The sequence below is a fragment of the Alnus glutinosa genome, chromosome 2, assembly GCF_958979055.1.
Source record: "Alnus glutinosa chromosome 2, dhAlnGlut1.1, whole genome shotgun sequence".
NCBI classification, from domain to species: domain Eukaryota; kingdom Viridiplantae; phylum Streptophyta; class Magnoliopsida; order Fagales; family Betulaceae; genus Alnus; species Alnus glutinosa.
Genome location: NC_084887.1, coordinates 20,780,022 through 20,792,314, shown reverse-complemented (window position 1 = coordinate 20,792,314; position 12,293 = coordinate 20,780,022). Strand labels below are relative to the sequence as shown.

Below are 12,293 nucleotides of genomic sequence, written 5' to 3'. Positions count from 1 at the left end.
TGCCTACATCTAGTTTAGAATAAAGAACATTTTATAAGCGAATTAGATTTTCCACTTTTCATTAGTAATCACAGCATCTAGATCTAAGGCACTTATTTTTGTTATAAGGTTTGCATGGGAAGAAAATAGAGAAAGAGGAGGCTTAGATTCTTTCGTAGCCTGTCTCACCTCACAATATACATATATTGTCAAATTCAATACTATGACCAAAATAACAAATTACTACCACCAGCATATTCTTTTAACCCTAACAAACTCTTTTTACACACCCCCTCAAGCTAGAGTATATACATCATATAAGCCTAGGTTTGAACAAATAAACTCCAACCGCTTTCAACACAAAAACTTTGTAAACATGTTAACTAACTGGTCTCTAGACTGCACAAATGGTGCAGATATACCTCCACTAAGTATCTTATCTCAAATAAAATGACAATCAACATCAATATGTTTGTCATTTTATGAAAAATAGGGTTAGATACAATATGTAGAGTAACTTGGTTATCACAAAACAATGGGATAGGAGTAGGAGCTGAGAATGCAATCTCATAGAGAAAATGGTGTAACCACGTCAAATCACTGGCAGTATGAGTCATTGCCCTATATTCTGCAGCCATTGCCCTGCATTCTACTTCGGCACTAGATTGTGCCACTACTGTCTATTTCTTACCTTTTCAAGTGACCAGATTACTGCTTAAGAATGTACAATATCTTGTAGTAAATCGTCTATCAGATGGAGAATCTGCCCAATCTGCATCAGTAAAACCTTTTACCCTGAGATGTATGTTCGGTCCATACAATATCCCAAGACCATGAGCTTTCTTTAAATACTAAATAATACGAGTAACAGCTTCCCTATGTGAAACCCAAGGAGCCTCCAAGAACTGACTAACAACACTAACTGCATATAAGATATCTTGCGTAGTAATAGTAAGATAATTCAACTTTCAAATTAGACGATGATACCTGCCAAAATCTTCACATAATTCCCCTTCATCTTTTAGTAATTTCTTATTAGGATCCATTGGAATCTCAATAGGACGAGCACCCAGAAGACCCATCTCTTCTAACAAATTAAGTACTACTTTCTCAAAGATAAATTAATAACTTTTCGAGATCTAGCAACTTCAATCCCCATAAAGCATCAAAGTTTTCCAAAATAATTTGTATGAAACCTCTACTGTAAAAACTGTTTCAGTCGTGTAACGCCTCCTGATTCATCTCTGGCAATCACGATATCATCCACATATAACACAAGGAGAATATACCCTACATTAATATGTAAGTGAAATATTGAATGATCTAACATCTTTGGAGACGAAACTCCAATACCGTCTCGCAGAATTTTCCAATACATGCCCTTAGTGATTGCTTGAGACCATATAAATCTTTTTTGAACTTCCAGACACGACCCTGATAGTCCCTCTGCGCAACAAACCAAAGTGATTGCTCCATATAAACTTCCTCATGCAAGTCCCCATGTAAAAAGGAATTTTTGACATCCAATCATAACAAGGGCCAATCGAGATTTTAGCAGCCAAAGAAATAAGTACACAAACATAAGAAATTTTGGCAACTGGAAAAAACGTCTCATCAAAATCAATACCATACATTTGCGTATAACCCTTAGCAACCAAACAAACTTTCAATCTTTCAACTGAACCATCAGGATTAAACTTAACCATGTAAACTCATTTGCAACCAACAATTTGTTTACCATGCGGTAATGGAACAAGCTCCCAAGTCCCATTTTGATGCAAGGCCTTCATTGCTTGCCTCCAACTAGTGTCAAATAATGCATCTTACACTGTCTTTGGGATATAAACACTAGAAAGCTGGGAAATAAATCAAGAAAGTGACAGAGACAAAGAACTAGTAGACAAACTAACTGATAGGATGTTTGGGTAGTACCATAACATTAACCATTCTGCAAAGCAATAGGCAAGTATTCCGGATATGGATGTAATTGCAGAGGGTTGTGGTTTAGCGGAGGAGGAAAGGATGAGGAAGGAAGCTATGGCTAAGGAATTGGAGAAAATTCTTCTTCTTGAGGAAGTGAGTTGGAGATGGAAATCTAAGGCCTTGTGGTTGAGGGAGGGGGATCAAAAAACACACAAAAAAATAAAAAATAAAAAATTCATAAGGTGGCTAATTCCCATCGAAGAAATAACCAAGTGGAATCTTTAATCATCAACGGATCCATGTCTTCCAACTCAACTGAGATAAAGGGGCACATAGTGCAACTCTATAATAATTAGTATTCTGAGCAGATTACTTGGCGAACAAGGGCGGATGGTCTTTCGTTCCTGTCCATTGATGTTGATGAGAGTATTTGGTTGGAAACAGATTTTGAGGAGCAGGAAATGTGGGAGGTGGTGAGGGATTTGAATGGTGATAAAGCACCGAGGCTGGATGGTTTCACTATGGCTTTTTCCCAGAAGTGTTGGGGTGTAGTGAAAGAGGATATCATGGCAGTTTTTATGGAGTTTCATAATCGACGGAAGTTTGAGAAGAGTATTAATGCAACTTTTGTTTCTCTTATTCCAAAGAAGGTAGGAGCTGTGGATGTTAAGGATTTTAGGCCAATTAGCTTAGTGGGTGGGGTTTATAAAATTCTTTCCAAGGTTTTAGCAAGCATGCTAAAGTTGGTGTTGGGAGAGATTATCTCTAACTCACATAATGCTTTTATTGGAGGTAGACAAATATTGGATTCAATGCTGATTGTGAATGAATGTTTGGGTAGTCGGATTAGATCGAAGGAATCCAAGGTGTTGTGCAAGTTGGATTTGGAGAAGGCATATGATCATTTAAATCAAGAGTTCTTGCTTTATTTGTTAAAGAGATGCAGATTTGGGGAGAAAATGGAGGGATTTGATAGAGTATTGAATATCTACGGTGCGATTTTCCATTCTTGTGAATGAAACACCGTCCAGATTATTTTCTAGCTGTCATGGGTTGAGACAAGGGAATTCGTAATCGTCGTTGTTGTTCGTGGTGGTTATGGAGGTGTCGAGTCAAATGATGACTGCGACAATGGATAGGGGTCTTTTGATAGAGCACCCGCAACCAAACAGGGATCCTCGCCTCCAACAACTTGCGGGAAACTTGCGGGCAACAGTCAGACCTTGTCGACAACAACAACGATAGCCACAAAACTAACCGACGACGACAATGCATTCTTTTCAATGACAATACAACCTGCCATCGAAACACTTAACCACTGCAACACTCTCCGACCACCGTAGACATCACAGACCACCACAGAAAACTCTGACTAACACAACCATACACCCTGAGCAATTGTTTCTATACAGGGTAGAACTCATACCACAGTAGCTGCAAAACCGGTTCTACCATTTACACCAAAACCATCGACGACTACAAATATAGTAATGTGAGGATAATTGAGTGGGATATTGCTCTGCTCCCAGGGTGTAGTGCAATCAATAGTTACTCTCTCTCGCAAGAGCTTCTACTGGAAATGAATCTGTCCTCTACAGGAGTAACTTCGTCGGATAGGCCGGAGTTTAATATTCTTTTGTGTTATAGACCATAGGTTTCCAACTTTTTGTCTCATAGATAATTACTGCTGAAATGGGAAACTCACATCTATTTGAGCAAATCAGGATGATGTTCAAAGATAATAATAATATATATATATATATATATATATATATATATATTACAAGTTGCAAAGCTTTTGAAAGGAGAAACAACAGAAAGACAGAATAACATAAAAAGCAGTACAGATACCTAGCTGGATGAATATCTGGTATTGAAACAGGACGAAGTTGGTCACTATCTGAAAGTGAATTGCAATTACTGTGAATCCACGGATGTATCGTCCACTCTTCAGTGGTTTGTGTTCTAAAAAACCGACCAAACCAATTTTGAAAAGATTTAATACAGAAAGTGAAAAAGAGGGGAAAAAAAAAGTGTTAGAATGATCTATCTCTAGTTATAGGACCTCTCATCCATAGTTGGAAGATGCATAAGATCGAGACTAGAAAGAAGTTTTCATGAATTCTTACTGATTAAGAATAAAACTTGAGCATATCATCATGTAGTACGAGAACTCATTTCCCTGGCATATAAAACCTGTTTCATGATATGAGAAATATCAGGTAGTGAGTGAGCAGACATGTGAAACCAAATTGCAGCTATCTTCCGTGAAATACATACCTAGACATGAAATCTCCAAAGCCAGCCGGCCAAGTCCAGCACCAGGAACCAAACAGGAAGGAGGGCTGTTCAACTTTTTAATTTTAGAACAAAGTACATTGCTTGAATAAAACACAACTCCCGCCCGATCAGGAATGGCAATTTGATCATTAGAATGATCGAGACAAGATGCAATTGTGGTAGAAGTTTACTTTGAATGTAACCAAAGCAACAAGAGGAAATTTAGTTACCTGTCCTTTTCACGATTAGGGAATAGGGCATCGAGCTCTTCAAGAATAGGCTTGTAGCACTGGTCACGTTCTTTCTTTCCCTGTATAAAAAATAAGTACATAAGGAACATAAAGACTTTGGACCAAAATTCTTAGATGATAACGTTGAACCTAGATATTGACAAGAAATCAAGCAGTACCTCTGCTGCCCAGTCTCTAACTATATTCCTTATTATACAACGAACCTGAAGAGGAAGAAGATGAAAGAATCAAAATCTTATCAACTAGCAACAAGGGAGAAGGAAAAGGAAAAAAAAAAAAAACCCCAAGGGAAAGAAAAAATCGCAAATTCCTTCTAAGGAATCCAAGTGGTGACACAAGTACCATACCCTTTTATCTCAGCATAATAAATTTAGAGATCTTTTATGTGTTAATAATTGCAACTCATAGGGGCTTATTTTAGTACCAATCGAGACCAATATGATGTCACGTATGATTTCAGCAGTATTTATTGGATTAGTAATATAAATTAAAACTAAGCAATTTGCGAGTTGTGAGAGAACTGAGAAAAGAAGAGAATATATTACATACTCAAAGCCAGTATACTACATCACAATCAGTATCATATTTATATTTCTACAGCTTCCCCTTGCTCAATACTTCTAAAAAAAACTTGAGTGATGGGCAACTGCGAAAGACAATCACATCAAAAACACTCTAAAGAAACCCTAAATTGCTTTTATTTGGATAAGCAACTAAGCTCCATCATAGCATATATGGACAATGGTTGAAAGTTAATAACTGAAATTTCAAACTCAGTACATTTTTCTAGATACATAACTTACAAGATTGACAGGTAGTACTGCTTATAAATTTCTTTCATAATTTTCGATATTTTATTTTTCACAACAAATACACCAACATGTCCATGAATAAGTGTATCATGTGGTCTTGTTCAAAAACTCTATTCCATGTCAGACAACAGAATGCAAATAATTCCAAAATCTCGCCTTTTCCATCAAATAAAAGAATTCTAAATAAATCTGTACATTCTCAGACAAGCCATTGAACATTATACCACCTCTCCGATCATATGGAACAAGCATTTAAAATCATCTATATGACATAGATACAAAATATTAATGGAATCAGACCAACGGATTTCCTAAAAATCTCATAGAACCAGTTCTTACCAACATACCTTATCAACATCGACCAAAGGAACATTCAACTGAAACGAGGGGTCCAACCACTCTTGAAACGATGAGGACACCTGAAAGTGTAATAGCAAGAAAGATATTCAATGATTATCTTGGGAGGTTTGAAATAAATAATATTAATGGGGAAAAAAATAACTGCACAAATGAATCATTTCTTGACCAAACTAGGCCCCGGGGGGGGGGGGGGGGGGGGGGGGTGATAGACAGAAGTATCTACCAATGCTGGAGCAGCAAGTTCATGGTTTAAGAGTTCTGAACCATTCGTATAAAGAACAGTATATGAACACTCTTAGTTTCAACTTTCAGCAAACACTCCCTCCCATTCACCATTGTCTCCTAGGCTCTGTGTGTGTGTTTGCACCGGGGGGAAGGGGAAGAGATAGAGATATATGATAACTTTTTAAGAGAAAAAAATGAGGCCATAGAACTTGATGCATTCTCATACTATAAGAATACATTGGATACATTCAAATTTTGGAGATTTGGAAAAAAGTAAGATGTTCACACATGAAATTTTCAACTCACAAAAGGAACTACCTCCTTTCGAAAACATAACCTGATGAGGCAATCTAGCCAGAATCTAACACAATATAACTAGAAATGAAGAGATAATTTAAAAGAAAAAATAATGTAAGTGGTGAAAAAGCATGAGATGCTACCATCTCACCCTAAGTGAAGGTTTAAATTCTAAATAGCTGATCATCGAGTGGTGCACCAAAATTCAATATTATATATCTCAATGATCCTAGATCGGAACACTCTCCAACAAGTTTACATACGCACGACAACTTGGAAGAAAAAACAAAAAAACATTACATTTCCTTTTCCATGGGAATCATTGACCTCATTTCCACCACATTTATTTATCTCTTCATTATATTTGAAGCCTGGAGGATGCAAGCCTGGAGGATGCCTCCTAGTGATAGATTCATGATGACCTTCAATTTCCATCTCCTGTTGTTATCTACAGAGGTCAAATTTCTAAATGAAAAAGACAGATGGAACTGACTATAAATTGAACTCTAATTTATTTAAATACTTAATATGGTCATATAAATGCTAAAAAAACCTCATTGGTATGTGCCCTGTCTGGTGACTTGCAGATCGCATTGCTCCCTTCCCCAGAACAGGCTTGATCATATTTGGAGAAACACAAGCTTCCACTTGTCGAGGTAGATTGACAAGTGCAAACATTCGGGGAATTTTCAAGATGTGAGTCTTCAAAAATATCCGCTTCTTGGCTCATATCAAGTGGGGGTTCAAATGCCTGCCAAGCAATATAATTTTTTATGGGTAAGAGAGAGAGAGAGAAGAAGAAGAAACAGGAAAAATTCAAGATACTCATTTCCCAATTAAGATATAAATTTTTTTCATAAATATCAACCCTTTGAGAAGGGATGAGATTTGCGGCACCAGAGATCATCAAAATGTAGAAAAATTCCAAAAAAAAAAAAAGAAAATGGGTAAAACAAAACAGCACAAAGGTGATTAGTCACCAAGAAGAGCGGGAGTCAAAACAGACCTGAAGCATGTTAAATATGAAATATGCATTTACAGAAATACACCTGCGAAATCAAAAGCACAACGAATTACAATCAGCCAATATGTTGTCATATCAAATTCAAATTTGAATATTATAGCTACAATATCCAGCATATAGCAACTGTCAAGATAAGTATATTATACAAAAGAGAGAGGCTCAGGATCTATATCTAGACCTCACAATCTATATATATATATGAACAAGTACAATATTTTGAAATATGGAAACCTCACCATATGACAATTCATAGGGAACACCTTATTGGATCAAAAGACTTATCTTCTAGTGATAAAGCTAAAGTAGTTGAGTTAGACTAAGTGTCTTCCTATTTTAGATAAATGTTAAGTTGTTGAGTTGTAATTATATTAGGTCTCTATGTTAAGAGATATGGTTGATAGGTGAGATAGAAGTTGTTTTGATGTAAATCACTTCTAGAGATTATCTAGATGTTTCGGTACTATATATATCAAGGTACTGCTATACAATTCAGTAAGCAGATTATCAACAAATACTCTAAATCCTATATGGTATCAGAGCCTCTCAAGACCTACTTCTATGGCTATTCCTTCTTCTGAAACTAATTCCAACGTAACTACTCCCCCTCTCTCAACTATTCTCTCCCCTTCCGTCCTACCACCACAAATCCAGAATGTCCATGCTCATATCTCCGAGAAACTGACACAAGACAACTATATTCTCTGGCAGTTTCTCATGGTCCCCTTCCTAGAAGGCCAAAATCAGTTCGGGTATATTGATGGAACAACTCCACGACCTCCTCAGCTCCTGCCCAACCCCACATCCGGACTTCTTGTTGCAAATCCGAGCAAGCACTCATGGTACCATCAAGATCGGATGATATTCAGTGCTATCATCTCCACCCTCTCCGTAGAAACTCTCCCTCATGTCATTGGACTCACAACTTCCCGTAAAGTCTGGATTACATTGGAAACTCTCTTCTCTGCCCAATCTCAGTCTCGGATCATGCAGCTTAAACAACAAGTGTCCAACATGAAGAAAGGATCTCAAACCATCTCCGCTTACTTCCAAAAAGCGCAGGGATTATCTCATCTCCTAGCAGCGGTTGGCAAACCGATTGAAGCCTCTGAACTTGTCTCTCACATACTCGCTGGACTTGGCGCCGAGTATGACCCTCTTGTCACATCCGTAACTACAAGGCAAGATTCTATATCTCTAAATGATCTCTATGGTTTTATGCTGTCCTATGAACTGCGTTTAGAGCAACACAAATCTGCTCTTGAGATAAACATATCCACTGCTAACACGGCTCAACGCCAAAGTCCTATCTACTCCCGCAACAACCGGGGCCACAATAATGGATATTGCAACACCAACTTTCATCGAGGAAGGGGCCGTGGCTGTGGCCATGGCCATGGACCACCCCAGCAGTTTTCCACATCCAGCAACCATATGTCCCAGCGCCCGGTTTGTCAAGTTTGTCACATACTCGGGCATACAGTAGCCACATGCTGGTTCAGGTACGAGCAAGGCAACCAGGCTGACTCCTCTCCTATGCAAGTCAACATGACTTCAGCAACATCTGCTTTTGACCCTTCATGGTATCCGGACACAGGAGCCAACGTTCATCTCACAAATGATCTCTCCAATCTCAATTTGAATGTTGAGGAATACACAGGCACAGATCAAATTCGTGTAGGCAATGGACAAGGTTTGCAAATTTCACATTCTGGCTGTGGTCTCTTACCAACACCCTCACGTAATTTCAATTTATTCTCCCTGTTTCATGTTCCTCAGATTCAGAAAAATCATATTTCTATAAACCAATTTACTAGAGATAACCATGTTTTCATTGAATTTCATCCCAATTTTTCCTGTGTTAAGGATATTCCAACTCGGCAGCTCCTCCTCCAAGGCCCGAGTAAGTTCGGCCTTTATCCATGGCCATCCTCAAATGCTTCCTTTTCCAAGTCTCTTGCTGCTTTCGTTGGTGAAAAAGTATCATTGGACAAATGGCATCTCCGGCTCGGCCATCCTGCTACTCCCATCGTCAACCAAGTTATTCAATTCAATAAGCTGCCTGTGTCTTCTTCCAAGACCCCTTCCTTCTGCTCCCCATGTCAGCAAGGAAAAAGCCATCGTTTACATTTCAGTATTTCTCCTTCCACCTCCAGCAAACCTTTACAGTTGCTGTTTCTTGATGTATGGGGCCCTGCTCCTCAAAATTCTGTACACAATAAGAGATTTTATCTAAGTGCGGTTGATGATTTTAGCAAGTATACATGGCTTTATCCTCTTGAAACCAAATCTGAAGTTTGTGCTACCTTTCTTAGGTTTAAACAATTGGTTGAAACCTATTTCACTACCAAAATTGTTTCTGTCCAGAGCGATAATGGACCTCACCACAGGACAACCCACGACGACTCCTCACTACCTTCTAGAATAGGGACACTTGTCCCTTTCTTTCTAACACTCCCCCTCAAGCTGCAGCTTATACACATATAATAAAAGCCTAGCTTGTAATAAACGAACTCTTATTGACACAAAGACTTTGTAAAACTTGTCTGCATGTTGAAATACCATCAAATTAGTTGACAACCAAGAAGAATCGGCAGAAAGCACCATGAAACCGGAAGCAAAACCAACAAATCGATCAAAAACAAACTGAACCAACCAAAAAACCTTCAACACGGTTGAAATATCACCAAACCAGACAAAAAACAATGTAAACTAACCGAAATATCAACAAACCAAACAAAAAACAATTAGAACCGTCCGAAGCATCACCAACTGGCCGAAAACAAAGTTGAACCAGCAGAAATATCCCCAGCTGGCTGAAAACCAAGCTGAACCAAACAAAACACAACAAAAATGACCAAAAACATCTGAACTGGACGAAATATACATATATTGGCCAAAACACAACTAAAACTAGTTGGTTACCCTGTTTGGTTGCATTTTACTAAAGGGAATCCAAATGCCCGTGGGAATCTGGATTTCCCCGTCTTTTGTTGGGAATGTCGATTCCCTTCTAAAGAGGTGGGACTCCACAATCCCTTGGCCTTGGAATTTTTTTTTCTTCTAAATGACAAAAATGCCCATATTTATTATTAATAAGGTGCAATAAACGTGCATGCGCTAAACATTTTCGATTTCTCAATCCCAAACCTTACCAGAACTGTTGAACTTATTGATGCTATTATTTGGTCTTTTTTATTGAATACTATTATGGTTTTACAAGAAAAGTTAGAACATGTGAGAATTATGTTACGGTCAATTTTTTTTAGTTCTACTCATTTGGGTTTTGATTGTGACCATTTGCAAAATCTATATATAAACGAGATGAACTATTTTATTCCACAAAAAACAGAAATGAACAAGATTTATTTGGTTATAGATGAACCATAAAGAAAATAAATCAAAATCTATATATAAAAGTAAGGAACAATGTATTGGTCATCCCTTTCATTCAATCTGATGGTAACTGGAATCATAAATATGATGGGGCATTGAGAAAACAAATATAGTATAGCACATCTCTCCCCAAAACGGAAATGAACAGGTTTTATTTGATTATAGATGAAAATGAAGAAACAAATCAAACAGTATAAATAATTTATATATTGGGAAATGGATGAAAACCCATAATTTATATATAGTTTTTCTTCCCTGTCATTTTTGTTTAATTTTTAAATAATTTGTATCAAACAACCTTATTCGCTTGAGGAGAGAAACATAAGGACATTTTGGGATACATAACTAATTCCTACAAGATACCCAAGAGTAAACCAAACATGGAAATCTCATATTCTCGAGATTCCTAATCATTCCCAAGCGTTGGTCTTGTTACATTCCTGGAAATTCCGATTTCCAGACATAACATTTCTCAGAATGTGGATACATGAGGGAATATTAGATTCTCCTACCAAACGCCACATTATTGTAATTTTATTTCCTTTGTATTTTGGTGAGAGGGTATTCCCTGACAGAATTTTAATTTGTTGGGGTATGTCCCTTTGCATTTGTAGAGTCTTCCATTTAGATATAAAATTTACCTCATCCAAAAAAGAAAAAAGAATTTGACAGCTTCAAATTAATCATGGACCTATAAAAGGCCAATCTGAGCTGAATCTGACAAATATGAATTTTTTTTTTATAAGTAATAAAGGTTTTATTAAAAAAGCGTAAGGCACCCCTAAGTACACAGGAACAACCAAAGCAGCCTACAACAAGAAAGAAAACCCAACAACACTCAAAAACCCAAAACCTTCGGGAGACATCAACCCTACACCATGTGCGCCTTACCTTTCCTAAGCCAGGAGGACGCGCTAGAATTACCGTAGTTGATGGAGCTTACCAGATTCAAAACTTCCCTTGTACAGAAGATTTAATTCCATCAAAAACCCAAAAGACCTAAGACCCACGAGAGGCACTCAACCCTACATCATGTGAGCCTTGCTTTTTCGAAGCCGGGAGGTTGCATAATCATCGCCATAAGTAATGAAGCTTTTCAAATTCAACCACCCTCCTACCTTTAGCCTTTTGGCGCGCAACCATTGATTCCCGATGAAACTCAACTTCGCTTACGCTAGCATCCAGGATAGCCAAAAGTGGAACCCCATCCTCTTCACCATCCTTCGCCCAATCCAAATGCATATCAGGCGAATAAACACCCAAAAGGAAAGGGCATACTCCATCCTCCCAATCCCAGGCCTCATCACCCTGATCCCACACAACAACCTCCCCATACTCGATCAGACCGTTCACCCTAAGGTCCTCCCCCTTTTCAGCTGGTGGAGAGACGCAATGACCCAAATGAGAGGGATCCCCTACCACCTCATCTTCCTTAACAACTAGGGTCAACGACGATGCAACCAACACTTTAGGCAAAACTTGCCATGCCAGACTCGAGTTGAGAAAACCCCTCTATAAGAAACCCTTCGTCAACAAGGGGTGGTACCCCCGACTCTAACTCAAGAGTGACACCAGAGAGAGAAAAAGGTATCCCACCAGCAAAATCATCACCTCCACAGAATCGGTAAATAATCGCTCATCCATTTTCACAGCTCAATCTTCCCTAGCCTTCCTATAATAATTCTGGAACTGCTTTGAGATCGACACCATTGGACAAGAAAGACGTAGCCTCTCTCCCACCTCAGCAAC

The 12,293-nt window shown here is 38.2% G+C and overlaps 1 protein-coding gene across 3 annotated transcripts in view; it reads right to left on the bottom strand.

Annotated features, from left to right (window-relative positions):
* LOC133861625 (uncharacterized) overlaps positions 1 to 12,293 on the bottom strand; it is a 35,907-nt gene that overhangs the window by 4,446 nt on the left and 19,168 nt on the right. Inside the window, exons 4-12 of one of the 3 annotated variants that reach the window (XM_062297417.1) lie at positions 7,134 to 7,176; positions 6,681 to 6,878; positions 6,455 to 6,565; positions 5,593 to 5,664; positions 4,592 to 4,636; positions 4,413 to 4,492; positions 4,183 to 4,247; positions 4,032 to 4,098; positions 3,754 to 3,867 (exon numbers count right to left, since the gene is read on the bottom strand). In XM_062297417.1, the coding sequence (XP_062153401.1) occupies positions 3,754 to 3,867; positions 4,032 to 4,098; positions 4,183 to 4,247; positions 4,413 to 4,492; positions 4,592 to 4,636; positions 5,593 to 5,664; positions 6,455 to 6,565; positions 6,681 to 6,878; positions 7,134 to 7,176 (795 nt within the window). Of the gene's footprint in view, positions 1 to 3,753; positions 3,868 to 4,031; positions 4,099 to 4,182; positions 4,248 to 4,412; positions 4,493 to 4,591; positions 4,637 to 5,592; positions 5,665 to 6,427; positions 6,566 to 6,680; positions 6,879 to 7,133; positions 7,177 to 12,293 lie in introns of all 3 variants that reach the window. The other 2 variants (XM_062297416.1, XM_062297418.1) reach the window with 2 other exon arrangements.